Below are 21,521 nucleotides of genomic sequence, written 5' to 3'. Positions count from 1 at the left end.
TTTTCTCCTGTAACTCAAACCTAGCCTTGATGCTCCCAGGTAGTGGCTGTCACATGAGGGACAGTTTGGTCATCAAAAAGGGTCACTTTGATGTCCTTCCTCTCATGGTTAGAGCTGTTTGTTGTGACAAATTAAAAATAGGAATAGTAACATCTCAGAAAAGTCTAGGCCAACCTCTGCTTATGCAGGCATGCTGCCAGATGCTGCTTTTGGATTTGCATTTTCTCTAAAGCATGAGATGCATGCGTGACAGGGACTTAGCCAAACATCTCCCCAGTTTACCCCTTTCCCTGCATTCTTGTCTGAACTTTCTTCCTCGCATCCAAGGTCTTCTTTGCATTTGCCAGCTGCTTTGACTGAGCCTGGAGTTAGCTTTATCACTGGGAAACTCAGCCGTAGCCCACTGAGGCTGCTGGTGTTGGTACCCTCTGTTTTCAGCAGGCAGGTGTGACAGGAGCCAGCTGTCCCTCATGGAAGCCACACTGCAGGTACCCTGCTCTGTCCTGCTGCAGTGCCTTTCAGCTTGCTTAAATAGTTTCTGGTATGAAATACAAGAGGCAAAATGGCAAGGGAGCAGAGCCAGAGAGCTCCTCCTGGAAAAGAGGGTTTTCTTGTACTCAGAAGCATCCACGGCTTGGAGGGAAGCACAGGGAAATGACCGTGGGAGCGAGGGAAGAGCAGGGAGAGCATGAGTTGCTGCTACCCTAAGGAGTTAAAAGGGCATTGAGAGATGAAAGAGAGATGTACAGATGAAAGAGAGAGACTCCATAAAAGGCCATGAATAAATGAAGCAGTGGACAGAATCTGTGCTAACTCTGACACGTCTGAGGAAGAGAATGGCTTTATAAAAGCTTTATTTAAAAAGAAGGCTTTTAATGCAAAATGGAAAAGGGTGGGCAGTGAAGGAATGGTGGTTTGTAAATGAAAGGCAGACAAAAAGGCTGCCAGGAGAACTCTGAATATATGCAGAGTAATAGGTCTGAATTAAATTTGTTTAATGGCATGTCAAAAGAGTTTGTTAACAAGCCCACCAGCTTTTTAATTTCTCTTTTCGTATGTTTTTATATATGCCTACATATTATGGGATTCAAAAAGAGGGGAGAAAAAAGGACAAGAAAAAATTAACTAGTTTTGAAAATGAAAGAGGATGAGAGTGATGATCCTAGGAAGCTACACTCCAACAAAGTATATGTAGTCTTTTGCTAGAGAATAAATTGGATTTTTTAAAAAATCATGTTCACATTTACAGAATTACATAAATGTTCCCAAAAAGTAATGTTGTATTTTATAGATCAAATCATCGCAAACTAGACTGCTTTTAAAAATTATTATTTTCAGTTACATGGGGAGAAAAGCCACAGTATGTAAAGAATATTTTGTCTGTAGAGATATTACTAAAATTGTCATTATGTTGTCCAAGCATTTTCCTCAGAATGTTTTTTGCATACCCAGTTTGTGTCCATCCTATTGTTATTTTTTTATAAAGTAAAAATATATGAAGAACTGAAATGAAAGGCTGAGGAATGGATATGTGGTTTCATGGGTATTACCTAATTAATGATCCAAGCAAATGGACTAACAGATGAGGGATTAAATCCATGGAGGTGCCTGCATTCAGAGGTGCAGACAAGAGGGGGTGTAGGAGAGGCAGTACCTGGGAACACGGGTCATCAGAGATACCAGCACGAAATTAAATTAAATCCTCTGCATGAAATGCTGACTAGGTTGTCTAAAAAAGGATCTTGGGAACTGGTGAACCTGTGGAAGACAAAAGAATGCTAAAATAGGCTGGAAAATGGGTGGAAATCTGAGTAATCTGACATGACAGCAAAAAAACGTGTTGCAGTGATCGCCTCTGGATAAGGACAGCAAAGAAAAGGGACTCTTGTCCCTTGAGAACAAAGAGCCTGAAGGATGTTTGTTTTAAAAAAATACATCTCCTGGTGGCTTCTCACTGCTGCTGAGAGTCAGGTGTGGGACAGAACTGCAGTTCAGGTGCATGACTGTCCATACCCACCATGGGCACTGAGCAAAGGAGCAGCAGGGAAAAGGGAGAGCCATTCATTCAGGTGACTGTGGTTGTCTCCATGGCATCATCAGGGCTTTAGGAGACAAGTCACCAAATGTTTTAAAAGGCCTTTTAGCCTGGTAAATGTTGATTTTTTTTTTCCTTTGCTTTTGGGGGTTTGAATCTTTCAGTCTCATGTTTTCTATTCAGGTTTTCTCTTTGATAGTGCACTGGAAAATCTCAGGTAGAAAATGAGCAGGGGCCAGGCAGAAGAGTTTCCCAAGTGCACACATGACAGTGTGCATTGTACTCTAGAAAAATCAAATGTCACCAGCATTGGAAATTTGGCCCAGGATCAGGAGGAAGGCCTTCCCTCTCACGTGCTACAAACCTGTGGGTATGCTTCCAAAAAGGATCAATAGGAAGTGGTTTTAATGGATACACACATGATACTTCTTTGTTGCTACTTTTCTTGGTTAGCCCATGCATTTGCAGATTTTTTTTCTGTAGTTTTATATCATTGCATCTGTAGATGACTAAATCACTTAGGGGCAGATTTTTGAAGATGTGTGGATGTTTATTTTCTGTCTATGAGCATCCAGATTCCTTTTTTAAAAAAACAGTAAAGAAAAAAAAGTCCCTTAGGCCAAGCTATTATGTTTCCTTCAGTCTTCACAAAACATTATCTTTGTTCTCCTAAGTTATTGGCTTTTTTAAATGCAGTGTATCTCTCATGTGTCAGACCCGAAAATAATGGCCAGTCAAGCACTTTTTCTAATTCACAAACATCTTTCTCATTTCCTCTACCTGAGGAGGGCATGTCACCAGATAGACTTTCAAGGTCATATCCATATTGTTGCTCCCAAAATTGTTTCTACCAAACATGGGGGTTTTTTTCACATTGTCACAGCGCATGCAGGTGGCCTGGCTGCTATGAAGACTGCTGGTTTGTGGCTACCTGTGCCACACCTGTGCTTGCCCTGTCTCACCTGAGATGGGGTTGATATTTAGGCCGTGTTGGCCAGCCCTGCATCCCTGTGTTTTGGTGCAAGAAAAGCAGGTCAGGGACGATCCACAGCTGTCTTCCAGCATTATCCCTCACAGGGAGCCATGGGCACAGGCCTCTCCAGGCAAGAGGGATGAAGGAAACAGAACACAACCTGAGGTGGTAGGTGCAAAATTGGCAACTTCATCAAACATTACTTTGATGATTACATTTGATTGCTGTTTACTTTTTTACCTGGGAGCTGGCCGCAGAAAGAGCAGATGGGTAAAGGCAGGGTGGGATTGGGAGAAGACCATGCAAGTTGTTCTGATACAAGGCGTGCTTAACTTCCCATCAGCAACAGAGACATCTTGACCTTTGGTAGTTTGTCAGAAGTCTCTTTCTTATTCCTGCACCACTGTCAGCTCAGACTCAATGTGCAGAGAAAACAGCTGAAGGACTGGAGAGACGGGTGTGGAGTGTTGGAGTGTTTCTGCCTTTTATTTATTTATTTTTAAGGCTCTCAACATCCATTTTTTAAAGTGCTTTTGTACAGTAGCTGGAACTGAAGAGAGGGAGTCCCTCATTCCTAGGGCTGGGGCTTGCAGTAAGCACCTGAAACTGCAGAACTCACTCCGCAGGGACTGGGAGTCGGCCTCACTTGGGAAAGCTCGTTCTGTCAGTCTTTGAGATCAGCTTGACCTGTACCAGTGATATCAGTCTCAAAACCTTTCATAGGTACATTGGGTAAATTATTTTTTTTTTTAACTGAGGGAGTTGGCAGCATTTTTAATGCCATTATAGCCAAGGAGACCATGAGCTTTTGCACCGGCCCCATTGCAAGGTCTTGCTTCTTCTTCCCCTTGCCTCCCTTCCCTCAACTGTCTCAAAGGTCACCACTGGCAATAATGGTAAAACCAAAGCAAAAATGTGATTCTGTTGATTAAAAAGATTCATAAGGTAATAATGGAGACCCTTTGTTTCTCCAGTTCGAACACTGATGAGTCTGAAGAACAAGTGAGCTGGCATTCACGCCCAGAAAATGAATCACAACAATTGTTTGCATAGCTTTTTTTGGAGAAGGAACATTAAAACCCAAAGTTTGATTTATTAGCAGTGAGAGAAGTGTGCAGTGTAACAGAAGTCTGGGGGTTTTTTTAGCAGTACATAGTAGTAGTAGTAACAGAAGTCTGATTTTATTTTTTTTTTGCAAGTACTGTTTTGCATCAGCAGCAAATAGATAAAAGCTTTCTGCAACTTGTTTCATTTATCACTAGAGAGCATTTGATGCTACTACTTCCTCCATATAAAGTAAAAGCCTTAATAAAGCAATAATAAGCTTCCATAGTTATTACTCAATTGTAATGAATGTCTAAACAAACTCACAGATGTGTTTTAGTCTTTCATGTAATGCGGGTGTATCTTATTTACTCCAGCCTAGCCCTTTAAGCCTTCAGAATAATTCTTTATTTTTGGTTTGCTCCCAGGAAGAGCAGGTGATTTAAAAAAAACCCAACCAAACAAAAAAACCCCAAAACCCATGTGTCAGCAGTTGTGCTCAGAGCAAGTCCAGCAAAGGGCCATAATGATGATTAAGGGATTGAAGCATCTCTTTGTGGGGATGGGCTGAAAGGCTGTGAGTATCTAGCCTGGACCAGATCATCCAAGGGATCTTACTGATGTGTATAAGTACATGATGACAGGGAATAAAAAAGATGGAGCCAGGCTCTTCTTACAGGCAGATAATGGAAAATCTTTTCTGGTTTTTTTTTTTTTTTGTTTGTTTGTTTTTCTTTTCCTATGAGGGTGGCAAGGCACTGGTGCAGATTGCCCAGAAAGATTGTGGAGTCTCCGTCCTTAGAGATATTGGAAATCAGATTGGACACTTGCTATGGGCTCTTGCTGCCCTTGAGCTGGGCTAGGTGATTTCCAGAGTTTCCTGCCAAGCTCAGCTGTTTTACATTTCAGTGGCATCTTTGATGCAGCAAATGAGGAGACTGTTCTGTGTTATAAGGGCACTGATCATCCTGCACACTGAGCAGCTTGGAGTGATAGAAGACTGTCTGCTTGTTTCTGCTGCAGAACCGAGCATTATTAAATGATGGCTTCTGCTCACTAATGACATCAAATGGGTTTTTAACATGTAAACGAGGAGAGGAAAGCAGAGTGACTTGTTGTTTGCTATGGATTCGCCTGAAGCAGATTTCCCATGTTAAAGCACTTAAAAGCAAATACAGAATTTATGATGTGTCGGTAGATTTTAAACCTGAATTACGTCCAGTTGTTGTAATGGCTAATAATGCAAATTATCTGAGTCATCCTCAGTGTAAAGCAGTAAACATAACCTGCACATTCAGATACACTTCTTTTTTTTTTTCCCTCTCCCCTTTCTCATTAATATTTTATCTCCCTGAAGAGATGCTTTCAACATATTATGTGCACCAGCATACTGTGCTTGTGGTATTCCTGGATGTCATTACAAAGAAGCCTGAAGACTGTACTGCTGCTCCTCTGCCTGTGACGCTAGCTTGGAAATTGCTTGGAGCAACAACAGCAAGTGTCAACAGGGAGCTGTATTAATTATTTGGAATGTGTCTCTTAAGAGGAATCAACTGCTTTTATTGCAGAACGAATATTACTTGAAATGGGAAGGTTACTCTGTTATCATAATCTATGTGTCATTAACTTTCCATGTTTAGAAGAAGAGATTAACAACCCTGTAAATTGGTACAGTAAATAGATGAATTATAAAAAAGTGTTTTTATTATAAATAGAAGTTTCTTGATATAGTTACCTCCAAATTGCTGGAAAAGGATTGAGTCTTTAGCAACAGAGAAACTGCATGATGGTGTTGAGAACCAAAAAAATCTTCCACTCATGTCAAAGCAATGCTGAGCTCTGAAAAATGGTATGTGTGTCTCCTGCAGGTGGGAAAAACAGGTGGGATTGTGCTTCATGCCATGCTTCCTTCTAAAATGGCTGTGCCATAAGAACACTTGTTTCCCTCCTGAAGTGAGATTAACAGATTGAATGGGTTTGTGTGAAATTGGGTTCTCTTCCATAGCATATATATATAGAGAGAGAAAACGTTTCAGGAGAACATGGTGTAAAGTATATGTAGTAGTGGTAAAGCAGGTGTAAATAAAGTTCTGCAGAGTACCCCTCTCTGCAAGAAAGAAGTGAGAGATGGAAGTAGTTTCAGCTTGTCACCAGGTGCCTCCACAAATGGAAGTTCATTGTGAAAAACACACAGAACAAAATACTTGTGAGACTGTTTTGAACCCAAATGCTGTGTATTTGACTGTAGCCCTGATAGATCTGTGTAGGAAACAGCAGAACTAAACCACTTATTTGTCCACAGGGCAGGCTCACCATGGGCAGGTTTCCTACATTGCCCCACCGATCCACCTGGATTCGGATCTGGAGAGACCGCCATCCAAGGGTGAGTCAGTGGGACAGTCTCCATTCCTTGCATTCCAAACCAGCCATGAGTGGATATCACTCACTTGCTCACTGGGCCTCCATGGCCAAGCTGTCACCCTCCATCCAAGGACGAATTAATTAAGGGAGCAGATTAATTCCTGCAGGAGAGATGTATGTAGGATGACCGTGTCCCATTACATACCTTTGAACATCCCATCACTTCACAGGGTGGTTTGCTCTCCCCACTAGTTCACTCCTGCAGGGACAGGTACACTGTAGGTCCTGCCCTCTGTCTTGCACCTTTCCTTCTTAATGGCAGTGCAAAGGCACAGGGAGCTGCTGGCAGAGTTCAAAAAGGCAGATTTCCACTGCCCTTCAGGTGAGTAAAGGTTGCACAGTGGTTCAAGACTAGATTCAGTCATCATTGCTGTTGCTTGAGGGGTTTTTTCCTACACTTGGTAAGGACATTCATTACAGAGGATGAATTAAATTTTAGGTGGGCTGATTGCTCTTGGGAGTGATGCTAGTAGCCAGTATGTACAGAGTTAGTCCAGAATAGCCCTGCTAAGACAGGTATCTGGCTTGAAAGGTGCAAATAAAGTAGTATGAATGCAAGCACTTGATTTCTCTGCCCCATTTGGAGGATCATTCCCTAGTGCTGAGTCCCCAGTGTTTGCCCCTGAGGCCTGGGGAAATGAGATTGTCCCCAAAGCAAGCATATGTGGTGGTGCAGACTTCTTACACCGCCCTTTGCTCCTCTTGGTTAGACTGGCCAATATTCAGGTATGATATTGAAGTAAATAGCTTGTTCTTCTTGGAATAAATGATAGCAAAGCAAAAATTGTACAGGATTATGAAGGAATTTCTTGGTCTATCTGCAACTGGATATTAACATCAAACCCAGTGAATGTTGTGGAAGAGAAGGGGAGGAGGAGAACAGCCAAAGTGTAATAGCATAGAGATATTCTATACCTTAGGTTTGGGTTTTTTTCCCTTTTTCCCACTCTTTCAAGGGTGCTACAGTGGCAGAAAGAGTACCAAATCCACCTGTGTGGTGATTGTCACCATTCTGCCACAACACTGTAAGGCTGCTGGTGTGTGTTTGTGTCTGCATGTTTCCAAACTGCTCTTGATTGAAAAATGTGAGGTGGAACCATGTTCTGGTGGTGTGAGGATGCCAGATTCACAGTTCTCTCTCCAAATCTGGTCTTGCCATGGGTCAGGCTGGTTGTGCTCAATCTTCTGGTAGTCCACAACCTCCATTCAGCTTTAAGTTAAGTACCCTGGGATTTAACATGTGCATTTGAGATCATCAGCTGCTTCTAAGTGATTTGAAAACCTCCAGTTCTGTGGTAAAATTTACTGCCTTGCTTTTATGGCAGAGCACTCTAGTGAGGCAGAGACAGTTATGACTTGCAGGACCTTCTTGCTCTAGTCTGTCATTGAGGTGATGAATCAGAGCTTACTTAGAATAAGTCAGTGTAAATCCTTGCCTTGGCGTCTGAACAGACTGTAGAATATTGAAGGATGCTGGAACAGCAGCAGGACAGAGAACCTGTGTCTTGCCTCCTCCAAGCTGAAAGAGCTAAAGACTGACAAAACTCTTCAGTGATCTGCTGTTCATGAGGGCAGAGCTACCTCCACAAGATAAATGGAAGTGCCACCAGGAGCAGGGCAAAGTGGGTCAGGCAGAACAGTTACAGTGCTTGCAGAGAGGGTAAAATGGAGTTTATCCAACATAAACTGCTACACTGACAGCTTCCACCAGGGCCTCCACCCCCCTGGTTGAGAGATCTTAAAGAAGGAGCTGCTCATGGTGGAAGGACTGATATTACTGCTGCTGTGTGCTGGTCAAAGGACTTGAATACTCTTGTATAACTTAATAGGAAAGGGCCAGAGAGAAAGCCAGCTCTGGAGGCATCAATCTATTAGGTGGTGACTAGGGGCTGTTAAAAACATGGTAATTGGCACTGTCTCCTGGGGGAAGAGCAAGGCTTTCCTCTGGCCCTGGAATGTGGGATGTGTAGCTCTGCTGTCTCATTTCTAGTCTCAGCATCCAAAATCCATTAGATATTGTAATAATATTCCCCCCACCCCCCCATAAGTGTATTAGGCTCATAATTCCTTTTTGTTTGTCTGCTTTTTCTGACACCTTAGGACATGCTTGGGTCATGTTCTGAGCTTCATCCACAAGAGCTGTTTTAAACAAAGGAGTCAAAAACACCTGTCCTTAAGCTTGTGTTCCTCACATTTCTTGTAGCTGGATCTCTAAAACCAGAGCAGCATTATGACAGTCAGAATAAACCATTAATGCTTCTGGCTGCTCCTGTGGTGCTCTTCGTTTCCCCTCCATGCTTACCCTTGCACTAAGCTGAGCACCACATGCAAGCCAACTTTGCACTCAGAGTGGCAAAAAGAAGCAGCCACCATACAGTTTTAATTGTAATAAATGGAAATAGAACCTGGGTAGGATGCTTTAAGAGAAGCATCTTTCCTTCCTGTATTGTCAAAAAAAGATACAGCTTTAGTGCTCCTGTGGGTCTATGCAGTTGCAGTTCTCAGCTGACAGATTTATTTGTAACTGCCTCTTCCTTTTCCTTTTTAAAAGTTTTATCACTGGTGACATTTACACACATTGTTTATGCATGCAGGGGATTTTTACCTGCCTTTCAGAGTCCTGACGCTGGTGGTGAATAGAGTATAAACTGCAGTAGTTTACTAGTACATTAGTGTCACTGTGCATTACAGGGTAATTACTCTGAGCCACTGCTCTGTGCAGCCACCCAGTAATGACACTGTACATCACTGAATAGAAATGAAGCCTTGAATCAGCATTTTTCATCAAGACACCTCTTAATCCCCACCCGCTTTTTAATTTGAGGCTGTTGTAAATTTAGTTCTGTGTATGAAGCACTGTTAACTACCATTTTTACACCTCCTTTCAATCCAACAATTTGGATGTGACTACATGATTTTTATGCAAGTGTTTACACCCTCTTTGTACAGAATAATTCCAGGCACAGCTGAGACCTTAGGTTGTGATATCACAGACTGAAGATTAAACCCATGTTTAAAAATGGTTACTGACAATAGCAAGGAGTTTCATTGATGAGAGTCACACTGATACTCTGGCTTAGAAAGGGATTTTATAGAATTATCATATATAGCAATAAATTAAATGTTTATTTAATTTAAAATTAAATTAAATTCTCAAATTCTGCCAGGTACTAAAACACAGTAAAGAAGTGAATTAAACACACCAAATATGTGCACTAAAACAATTTTTAAAGCTGTGTGGAAGTAGATCTTAAACCTATATGTGGAATCGTATTGAACTTGAAATGTATGCCTGGCATTTAAAGCTAGACAGCCCGAGAAACTCTCCTGCCCTGTTGAGCTGATGTTTTGTAAAGGTTTCCTTCTAAGCTGAAGTCCAGAGAGTGGTTGTCTTGGAGATTGATATGCTTGAAGTCAGTACATTTCCTAAACACTAACTGATAAGCAAAACTTTGGACTGGTCCCCAGTTCTAGAAAGAAATACCAAATAAAGGAGGCACTGGAAATTCTTATCCTTCTGTGCAGATTTCTCTAACCAGGGATGTTGTTATGGCACCGTGTTAAGGCACTGTGGGAGGTTTTCCTGTAAACCTCAGTTATCAGGTTCATATTCCATAAACACAGAATCTGGCCCTAGTCCTTAGACAGCACATCAGAGAGACAGAGGTTTTGCTGGGTATGCACCTTTCTTTTCCATCTGAGTGGAAGATGTCCCTTTGTGCTTTTTTCTTCAAAACCTGGATCCATTCTGCCATTTTTCCCCCTTTGCATTTGCAGTCTCTGTGGGAGAACCTTTCCTGAACACAGCAGAAGCACAGTGAAATCCTATAACCAAAAATAGAGTAGGCTTTTTGTAAGTGTGCATTCTGGGTCTTATTTGTTTTTCCCCTCCCAAAGGTCCCGAGAGGGTCGATGGCTTTGCAGATGATGTAGGAGGATCTGACAGCTGGGCCTATTGCACAGCCCCAGCCCTCCTTCCCAGGTCCAGAGGAAGGGGAGTGCAGGGCAGCGAGGCCCAGTGGCACTCCTTGCCTTAATTCAAGCTGACACATATGTGGGGTTACGTATCCTGTGCTCACCCGGCCCCGAGACCCCAGCTTGCCTGCCTCTCCCTCTCTGGTCCAGCACTGAGAGAGAAGTGCTGTCCTGGACTGCCTGCTGTGAGCCAATGCTGGCCAGGCACCCTCTGTTTCCAGGCTTTTTCATTTTCTCCTGGAGTCCCCCTGGGGAAGGCATTCTCTCAGCTCAGCAGTCCTTTACAGTGTCCCTCTGCTTTACTCATCCTGCTCCTTCTGGGTTAGCTATATGTTTCCTGCTTCTTAAGGCAATATTATTTTCCTCACATCATTCAGGTGGAAGAGTCCACAGGAGAGGCTAATTTGATGCCTTTAAGCCAAGAAAGGATCATGCAGGGAATGCTATTTGGGGTCTCCTGTGCTCAGGACCCTCATTCCCCTTTCCCTATGCAATTCTGGGGTGCTGTATTGTGTCCTGCTCTTTCTTGGTCGTGTTCTTTGGTTTTGCTCAGCCTTCTTTTCAAGGATGACATCTCTCAGGCTGTCCTGAGCCCACTAGAGCATCCCCCTCATTCCAACATGGGCTGTGAGTGCTTATTGCAGGCAGCCAACACCATCCTGTTGTCCCATGTGGCTTTTAGAAAAGCAGTGTGTAAGAGGCATGCAGGAAACTCGTGTTGCACCAGTTTGGTGGAAGGGAGGTGACTGTCACCACACCTGAACTATCAGTGGAAAAGTTTTGCAATGACTACAACCCTCATGTGTACTGTGAATTTGCAGCCGTCTTGTTTCAAAGTCCATTCTTGAATCTGTCTGCAGAGATTTGTTTGTTGTGTTCCTTAGCTGTTTGTTTGCTTTTTGTTTGAGTTCTGGTTTTTGGTTTTGTTGTTTTTCCCCCTTGTGATAGGCAGCCTCATTCAAGGCTGGATAGCCATCTTCAAACAGGTCAACATTGCAATGTGGTTGGTTTTGGGCAGAGTGGTAGGTGTGGATGCAGAAGCATACAGGAATCTGCTGCCAGATATGGAGCTTGTTTTGGTCCTGAAAATGGTGGAGGGATGTATGAGCTCTGATACACTTGAAAATATTTAATGATTTTGAGGAAGGGGAGAAGAACACTCTGAGTGATATTTAACACCTTTTCCATTATTCTTAGTTACCTGGAAAAAAAAATTATAAAAGGGCACTTTTTAAGAAGCTTCTTTTTACCAGCTAGCCACTGTCTTGTAAAGGAGTATTGCTATGGAGATCAGCCTGAACTGTGATTTAAAGATGCCTTGAAATGCTACTCTTTGTAGGCCATTTGAAGCCATTGTGTGACCTGATTAAGCTCAAAATGTATGTGAGAAACACAGGTCACTCTTTGAGATTTTTTAAAAGTTTAGTAAAGGATAAAAAGGAACAAACACCCACACTGAGGTGTTTTTGGTGATGGGCAAAAAACCACACCATTAGCTTAAAACAATGTTCTCTAGACACTGTTACATTACAGGGGGTGCATGCATATTCATAAGAGTATATACATATTCAGATAGTCCTGTGAGTTTAGGTGTTCCATGAATTCTTTTGCTTGGTTTTAACCTTTGGCTTGTCTGCATGCCATCCTTCAGATTAAATCAATGTATTTTATTTCTTCTCATGGCTCCATCCTGCTGTTTTTACACTCCCTGAAGAGTCGGTAAATTCTCGTGGTGATCTGGTTTTTGTCACTGTTATCTTATCATCAGATAGTCCACAAATGTGAGGAACTACCTAATTATCTTACACCATTCTCTGAGTTAGTTATATGCATAAAAGCATTTTAACATCACATAGTCTCTATTTTAATATTATGCTAAGTCCTAAGATATATTTATCAAACTACTAATCATATAAGCTATATGATGCATACATAGACTGAAAGATTGCACTGTACCAAAAAGCAGTAAAAGGAAATATAAATTGCACCATATCAAAATCTTTGAGATTAATAAGTATATACAAAAGGTAATACATAAATGCATTAGCCAATGCTATATTGTCATTTATAACAATGGACATGCACCCAGGAGATTTTTTTGACAGTGGCTTTTGTTTTCTGCTGCACTGGGTTTTGCCACTCACCATCAGTGGTGGAAGTTTTCACCCACCTGACAGTGGCAACAGCTGGAAAGTAGAGTCAGCTATGGTGCTGCACCCTCAAGCATCACTAATCTAAAATGAATGTCCTATTACCAGCTTGAAAAAAAAGCTGTTGAACCAGTTCAATGTGAAAAGAAGAGTGTAGTGCTGCATACAGCATCAGACCCATTCTCAAACTTTTTTTTCCTTTTCTGCCAGACTAATTTTTGGCTACACTTCTCTTCCTGAAATATTTATAGGGCAAATAACTGTTTTAAATGAGCAGATGGGGGAGACATAAGACAAGCTGTTAAATTAATAAACATGTGTGGTGCTTTATCAGTAAGGGAGCCCATTTTGGCATTTCTTCTGGATGATTTGTATGGCCTATCACCATTGCACCTGGTGCAGGGACAAGAAATGGGCACTTAATAACCAAACAATGTGCAAACTCCTTCCATTATAACTTCATTATGTCAGATATAATCGTCTATAACTAGATGTCAAATACATAATTTATGTCCAGCTCCCCTGTGGAATAGTGGGCATACGAATGAATGGTCCCATTAATGGGAAGGAGCTTTTACTGTAACTTTTCCCCTCCTGGTACATGGTCCATTTTGTCATCTGGTATTAATTCTGAATCATTTCAGGGCTGCAGAAAAATGCCTGTTATATTTGTATTTGTGTAATGGGAGAAGATGGCAAATAAATCATAGGAGAGATCAAATTTCAGGTTCACTGATTTCCTAAGCCACATGCATGTGTGAAAGAGACTAGGATTGGTTTGTAGTGCTTTGATTGAGAGGCATAACTGGCCTTCATTTTACACATCCAGAGATGTTAAAAAGGGACATGAAGTGAGGTAGCCCTTCCTGTGGGAGCCCCCTGCCACAAGGAGCTCAGCCCCTGGAAAGCCAGGATTTGCCACTGCATTCTTGCTGTGTGTTGTGTTGTCTCTTGCACTGTGTCATGTGGGGCCTGTCTAGAGAAGGGCTCCATGACATAATTGAAATGTGTCATCATCCCCTGGAAGGATGGAGGATATGAAAACCCTGTTTTTCTAGAGGATTCTTCTGGAAACATATGGGTGTGTTGGAGTGGGACATAGAATCCCAGTTGTTCAGTGGAGAGCTTGTGTATATTCACAAATAGGTACAAATTCAAGGATCAGGCTGGCCAAATTGCTTTCTATACATTTTTATTATGAAAGTTCTAATATGTGATACTGTTGCAATGTGTTTTAGTGTATAATGATCAGGGGTCTGAAGCTGCTCTCCTATGAAAGCAGGCTGAGAGTTGGTGTTGTTTGTTCAGCAACAACAAAGAAGAAGGGAAAGTCCCCCGGGAGACCTTCCAGCACCTTCAGGGGGCCTACAAGAAAGATGGGGACAAACATTTTATCACAGCTTGTGGCAAAAGGACAAGGGATTATGGCTTTAAACTGAAAGAGATGTGAGAAACAAATTCTCAGGTTGCCCCGAGAAGCTGTAGATGTACCATCCCTGGAGCTGTTCAAGGACAGGTTGGATGGGGCTCTGAGGAGCTTGGTCTAGTGGAAAGTGTCCCTGCCAATGGCAGGAGAGTTGGAACCAGATGGTCCTTAAAGTCCCTTCCAACCCAAACTATTCTATGAGTCTGTGATTTTCTGTTGCAGTTGTTTTTCACTATGTGGATGATGTATTCACAGAAAGCAAATCAACCCTTCAAAAGAAAGGTTGAAAACATTCTAGTTAATGACAAGTTAGGAACAGCAACTTCTGAAGACCTGGGCTATCCAGTGGTGTAGTCTGTCTGTCTTCCAGTAAAATGTAGAAATACAGTTTTACCATGTTCTCGTAGAAGTTAATCAGCAGTGCTGTAGAAAGGCAAGCAGATGATTTCCCATACAAGCAAATCCTGTTAGGCTCAGACATACTACTCTTGACAGCATTGAGTCAAAGAGTTTTGTGTTTATTTGATGGCTCTTCAGCTGTGCACTGGGATTTTCTGTAGGTAAGCAGTGTTTTTTTTTTACAGCACTTGGCTCTTGGAGTCATCTTTGGCTGAATAAGGTATTATTGGAAATGAGAGATTTCCACCAGAGACAGTGATCTGATGTTTTATAAAATGTTTGAATTTTGAGGCTTTTTTGGCCCCTGGATTTCCTCAAAGTGAATTGTTGAATTTTGATTCTTTTCTTTGTGTCTTGTTTGTTGCAAGGAATCCTAGTGATGTGGTATAACCCATTCAGAGAGCAAGCTATACCTGTGACTTGTGTACCTCACTCTTAAAAAATGCTTTTGGAAATCCTAGCCTTAATAAATGCTTACTAAATACTGATTTACTGATTATGGAACACCATGCTAAGATTGTAACTTGGCTCCTTTGTAAGAGTCCTCATATTTTATGATTTTCAGCCAAGTAAATTTGGCTTGAAAACCACAGTGTTTGCTCAGAAGAGAAGGACTGCTATCCTCTAGTTCCAGATGGTTTGTTGCTGCCTTCAGAGTGGCTTGATGTAGTTTGTTCTCCTTGAAAGCTCACAAGAAGCAGTATTTGAAAGATCTTACTGCTTGTAAGAACAGATAGAAAGGCTGATTAGCTGTAATTATCAGGGTTAGAGGGCCAGCATGCGTGAAGGTGCAGCAGCTTTCAGGGATGTTGGCCAAGGAGCTTTCAGGGATGGAGAAAAACAGCTGGGCTTGGGGCCGGAAGAAGACTTTGCCCTTACCCAGCTTGGGATACTGGGGTTTTTGCAGATAGGTGTAGGGAAAGGCTTAGAGATTAATCATGCTAACTAGCAGTAATTCACTGCAGCTGTTTGTTTTGTTGTTGGTTTTTTGATTTTTTTTTTTTTGGAGAAAATTGTTTGGGCTTTATTCTTTAGAAAATGACCGCAACTATGGATGCTCTCATGGCAGTCTCCCCTTTAGATTTTCTCAGAGTCCTGGGTTCATGTTTATCTCATTATGAACACTGCTTCCCACAGATGAGTGTGTGTGTGACTGTGTTATGCCCACAAATTTACTAGCAGACATGCAGCAAAATAACACTGTTACTGAGTAAACAATTACATTTCATTTTCAGGAATAAAAGGGAATGTGTGCCCATAAATCTTCTTCTAAATAATCTGTGTTGGAGAGTAAAAAGAAGATGAGGTTTCTAAATTCATGAAGGCCCTTCACAGTGGAATCCTGTGTGCCACTGAAGTGGAACAAGCTTATTTATATTTTATTGTGCTTCTAGATCAAGCTGTATTATTATGGGCTGCATTCCCCTGACATTATAGCTGTTGCTAAGGAAGAGGTACATTATGTTAAGACTTTGTGACCATAACTATGCAGGCTGGGTTATGTACATTGAAGAAGTTGGGATGAGGGGAGAAGTTAATGCACCATTTTGATTAGAGCCTCCTCAGATTGTTGCTCACATTTAGAAGCGAAAACTAAGCTTGAATTTGAGAATAATTCACACAGAAAATGGGAGAAAACCAAACAATTGAAACAATTTGTTCACTGAACTTTAAAATTGCTCAGCAGTTGGAATCTGGAGCCAGTGCTGCTAAGAGGGAGTCTGGCAGAAGCAGGCTGAATGCTACAACCAAACACGCACAGTGAAGAATTTCACAGCTTCCTCACGCCTTCATGTGTTTGGATCATGTAAACAGCGCATTCATCCTTAATTCCTATTTCCTGACCATTTCCAGTGCTGGTGCCTATTATGTGATTTTGGTACTTTCTCATTCATTTAGCTTGATTCACTAAGAGCCTGCAGTGTGGCCAGCACCACACACCAAGTGAAATGGCAAATGATGGATTAGCTCCAGTGTAGGGAGTCAGAGAAAAGGCCAGAGTCCTGGGCAAGATACTGATGTCCATGCTGGTTATTTTAACAAATACACTCTACAGATTGTATTGATAAGCATTATGAAAATGTTTACCCAACAAATAAAATAAACAAGGAAGGATCTTGGCATTTCTCCTAAAGGAACGTTCTGAACTGAGTTTCCCCTTTCAAAACTGTTTTCTCATTAATACTGCTGCCAAGGCATGAAGCAGCCACAGAGGAGGACTGGATGGGAAGGAGCTCGCCTCAATTCTGCTGTGCCTTGCACCTCACTGATTGAGCCAGGACAGTGTCCTCAGGAGCATTCTCAGGGTTATCATGGTCATGACACCTGAAAACAGATAATATTTGCCTTGTAACTACTGCCTCACACCTTCAAACATTTAGTGCAACAGAGCTGGGTTTGCACCTGCGTCAGGTGGGTGAGGCTTATCCCCTGCTAATCTCATCTCCTAAATCCAGGGGTGCTGAGCATGCAGGTCCACCCAGCTGAGATCAGTCCTGTTTGCCAGAACTACAGCAAGCAGCAGTCCTCAAGTAGGGCAGGGAAACCCATCCATGCTTACCAGCATCCCAACTCTGTGAGTGCTTTTTAACATCAGCTTCAGCCTCTGACCCTGCCATGATGAGTACAGTAGCCTTTCCTCCCTTATCCTCCCTGTCCTTTTTGCTCCAGCCTTGTGCAGTGTGATTTTGTGACCCTTAAAAAAGCTTTAGGAAAGTTAATATTACCTTTTCCTAGCTAAGGCTACAATAATTTATGTTAGACCTTGTTGCGTGCACCTGATGATAAAATCCTTCTGGAAACTAAGGTGCCTGGCCTGGGAAGTGTCTCTTGGGCAAATTAAAGATAGTCTGAGACAAGAGCAGGATGGAGGGGTGAGAGGGAATGGAGAACTCAGTCCTGAGAGTCAGGTTGTGCTTCATTCTGTGTTGTAAAGAAGAAAATGGGAGGAATAAAGAGTAGCAGCAGGAATAAAGAGTAGAAACAGACAGCAGGGTCTGTGCACAGAGAATGGACCTGGAGGGCTTGTTGGGCAAGCTGCATGGCTTAGAGTAGAGGAAGGCAAGATGGGATGGAAAAAATGGGGAGGGGAGTGATTTTAAGAAGGTTTTTATGTGTAGAGAAATTTCAAATCCTTTAGCTTTAGACAATTGAGACTTTCACTGCCTCCAGCAGCTATGCAGAGACTAATCACCATAACATTTATATTCCTGCTTTCCTACTCCAGGCACCTATTTCTATCTGCTTGCTTCTTTCCAGCTTTTGCTCTGAGCTGCTGCAATTTAATAGCAAAAATCCAGATATTTCCCTCATTATCATTAACTACTCCTACCCTGTCCAGGAGGAGCAGTAATATAGAGCTCAGCCTACATGTCAAAAGCAGCTCAGTGTGCTCATCCATTTTTGCAATGTGTTGAAGTCTCCTTATCCTGGTTACCCAAATCTTCAGGTCCTGTCCCTTTCAGATTGGTGTGGCTCTGCCTGCTGGCTCCTGAGGCCATGGGCTGGGATGTTAAAAGTCCATGTTCTTCCCATAATCCACCCATGGTTTTAAAAAGTGTCCCCTCACAGCCTAAGGCTTGTGCTTATCTTCACAGGACATTGTTCCTCACATTGTGTTTGGTTAAATAACCACTCCTTGGCGTAGATATTTTGCATATAAGCTGACAGGGTTGACATTGTGAGTATTTTGCAATCATTTGTTTAATTAGCTGAAGCTCTCTGGGGAGAAGGATATGAAATGGCATGCTCCCAAAGTCTAATTTAAATCTGTTTTGCTTTTTTTTTTAATTTTTTTACGGAGGGCTTGTAATGCAAAGCATTAAAAAAGGCACAAGTGAATGCAAAGCAAGAAAAACCCTTCTGTTGATGGGCAGTGCCTCAGCAACAAAATCGTGCAAATACAGAAAGGAAATTGAATTGAGTAAAATGACCTACAAGAGGAAAAAATGGAATTAAGTCTGTGCAGCTGTCTTGTCTTTTTTTTTTTTAAACCTGCACTTCCTCTCTGTTTTCTTTTAATGCAATGCTTAATTAAGCTTCTCCTTTGTTTGGAGGTTAATTCCTTTTCTAATCTACAGCTGTTTGTACAAAGGTGTTCATTACTGGAGCGAACAAAGGCTGCAGACAGGAGAGTGGCAGGGAAGTGGGAAGAGATTTTTTTTTTTTGCTCCCAGTGAAATCTCAAGGCCCTGCTTTCAGATGCAGGACTCCTGTATCAATTCTCCTCTGCTTGTTGCTTCCAGTGAAATGGTTCTTGGGGGCAGATGAAGATTCTGCTGCAGCACCAGGGCTGTGCTGGCTGCTCACTTAATGCACTTAATTAAGAGATCTTTTGTGCTGAGGCAGACCCTCAAACTCTTACCTGACTTATACATAATGACCACTGGTTTCTTTTTGATGCTTACCTGCCCATTGAAATCACTAAAAAATTAAGATCCTAGACATTTAACATGATCCAATGCCATCTTCTTGAGTCCCCATGGAACAGTGCGTTCTGCACACACAGTCACAGCCTGCCCTCATTGCTCAGGATAGGCTCTCCTGCTTGCTGGCATCACAGTGGTTGGAGTGCCTGAAGCCTCTGGTTTTGCTGTAGTGTTTGTAGAGCACACATTAATCATATAAAAGTGTTTCTATTGCAAGGAACTGGTGGAGCAACACTAAATTTTGCTGCTGAGCTGAAGTGCTGGGGAGCAGGCAGCAGTGATGGAGTGGGGACCAGCCCACCACAGGGCTGTCAGTCTGTCTCTCTTGCTTGTTTGCTTGCCCAGGCAAATGGAATTGAACACAAGAGCAAGAGCTAAAACAGCTTTTAGAGGAATAAAGTCTGTGGTTCCTAAAGGAATGACAGAATGCCCCAATAGTTAAAGCAGGATCCCTCTAGTTTGGGTAGTCCTGTTAGGAGTAATGTGGTCAGTCCCATCTCCAGGCATTGCTCTGCTCACAAAGTCCTCCACCTTCCTGTGGCATGGTTTTAGTAAAGGACTGCTCCTTCCAAACAGTGGGGAAAGCTGGGCATGGCCTAGGAGCCATTGCTTGCTGTTGGGAGACCAGATTTTATTTTTACATTTCCTTGTGCTGGTTGTGTGATTAATCATTTCATGCACTCACACATATATCTAGTTTCTGTAGAAAGTGATTTTTTAACTGTGGCGCACCCTAACCTTGTGGCTGTTTATTTTCATGTGCTATTCTGAGTAATGGGAAATGGTTTTTTGGTTCTGTAAAACCTCTAGGTTTGAAGGGAAAGAGAAAAGGCAATTGCAGAGCTGGGCAATTATTGCTGTCACAGCATAATTAATGTACAAATATTTCCAAAATCAGCAGCTAATGACAGAAATACATGTCCTATCCTTTTCATGCAGAAAAGAAATAGATTTATACTTCAAAATGCCTTTTGTGTGTTTGTCTCTCTAGGCACCATTGTTGATAATCTGCACACACGGGTAAAATATTTTGCACTTTTTGACATTTTATTTTTTTCAGAAGAATTGTCAAGATGAGAAATGGCACAAATGGCTCAACGAGTATTGACTTTTGCAATCAGTAGATAGTGAAATTAACATCTTCCTTCTGTTCTCTTTGCACAGACAATTATAAATTAGATTCAGAAAACATGTTCCCAGAGGCGTGGGTTTGGGTTTTAAGAGAACACTGGCATGGGAAGGAGGGAAAACATCTTAGCAAAGAGCATTTTACCCTCTTTTGTAGGTGGCTCAAAGCTACAAGCCTTAAAAAAGAACCAATTAAATTAATAGAAGAGAAAAAGAAGAAAAATGTGGGTGAAAAAGCAGCACAGGACAAAACAAGAGGCTGTTGCATTCAGTTGTACAGGAGGTGCTGGAAAAATACAGAGCACAGTGTATTGAGCAGTGAGAATGGAGGAACTCCATCCTCAAGGTTCTCCCATCCATCAAAATTGTGCCTTTGAGCATTTCCAAACACAGAGGTAGAAAAAGCAGAACAGAAGGGGCTCCTAGTGAAGAACCCAAGTTGCACTTACAGTCCTGGGGTTTTTCCACAGCCAGATCCCATCAGGGACGTGGTGGTATTTCTAGGGTGTTTTCTTAACCCCCATTTCTCTAATATATTGTCCACGTACAGCCTCTTCCCAGAGGCACTGACTGTCCTTGGAGTGGTGCAGGACAGGGAGAGAGTGCTCTGTGGGCACCTCAGAGTTGTTAGTTGCATCTTTAGCAAACCCACTTTCTGCCCCAAAATCCTCACACACACCCACCCCCACTTGCCCCAGAGTACCTCAGTACATAAACCTGCATCTCTTGGACTCGGATGCCAAATAAATGTAAGAAACATAAACTTTTATTGACTGTAATTGCACTTGAATTAACTAGATGCCTGTGTAGTTGATGGCTCCTGCAGCCTGACATCCCTCCTGCAGCACTGGAAACCTCATTGCTTTGCCTCACAACACTTCCTATGCCAGAAAGCTTCAGAGGGCACCGCTCTCTTGGCATAACTCTAAAATAACTTGGCAAGTAAGCTCTGGAGGCTTAAACTCTTGTCCCAGCTGGGATACATAATGATCTAGCTACCTGCTTCTTTGATCTTCCCTTTGTTCTCTTTTTCCACAGAGCTATCATTTGTTCACACCCCCCCCCCCCCAAAAAAAAAAAAGGGAGGGAGGCAGAAATAGAAGGAAAAAAGGAATAGGATTGAGCACATTCCCTGCAATCTGCAGGCAGGGCTGAGATGCAGCCTCAGCTCTGCTCTTTGTGTCCTCAGGGTGGTAGTGCAGCTACTGCTTCCCCATGCACTGCCTTGCCTGGCTGGCAGGGAGGAGGAAGCACATCCTAACGTTTAATTTGCTGTTCAAAGCTTTGTTGTACCTACATCCCTGTATGTAAATGACACGGATGCATCTGCTCGTGAGCTTTGTTTCCTTGAGCGTTGTTTCCTTAAGCTCTGTCAGGGTTGCCAGGGTGAGTAGCAAAGTGGGGTGGGTTTGAGACCGTGCTAGATGTGAGGGTTTGGAGCTGGGGACTGCAAATCACTGTGAGATCAGAAAGGGTTTAGCAAAAATTTCTTCTGCCACTCTATTGCAACCTCCGGGGATGGGCACTTTCTGTGGGCAGCTAG

General features: G+C 42.4%; 1 protein-coding gene across 13 annotated transcripts in view; it reads left to right on the top strand.

The window, feature by feature from the left end:
• The window catches only part of ADGRL3 (adhesion G protein-coupled receptor L3), a 491,811-nt gene that overhangs the window by 342,939 nt on the left and 127,351 nt on the right, over positions 1-21,521 (top strand). For 12 of the 13 annotated variants that reach the window (XR_010027766.1, XM_063156653.1, XM_063156644.1 and 9 more), the window contains one exon: positions 6,355-6,435. The exons of the other annotated variant lie outside the window; for it this stretch is intronic. Coding sequence is in view for 11 of the 12 variants with exons in the window: in XM_063156653.1 (XP_063012723.1) it covers positions 6,355-6,435 (81 nt within the window). In the remaining variant the exon portion in view is untranslated. The remainder of the gene's footprint in view (positions 1-6,354; positions 6,436-21,521) is intronic. 13 annotated transcript variants of the gene reach the window in all.

This window comes from Melospiza melodia, chromosome 5 (assembly GCF_035770615.1).
Source record: "Melospiza melodia melodia isolate bMelMel2 chromosome 5, bMelMel2.pri, whole genome shotgun sequence".
Lineage (NCBI taxonomy): Eukaryota > Metazoa > Chordata > Aves > Passeriformes > Passerellidae > Melospiza > Melospiza melodia.
This window is presented reverse-complemented; position numbering and strand designations above follow the sequence as displayed.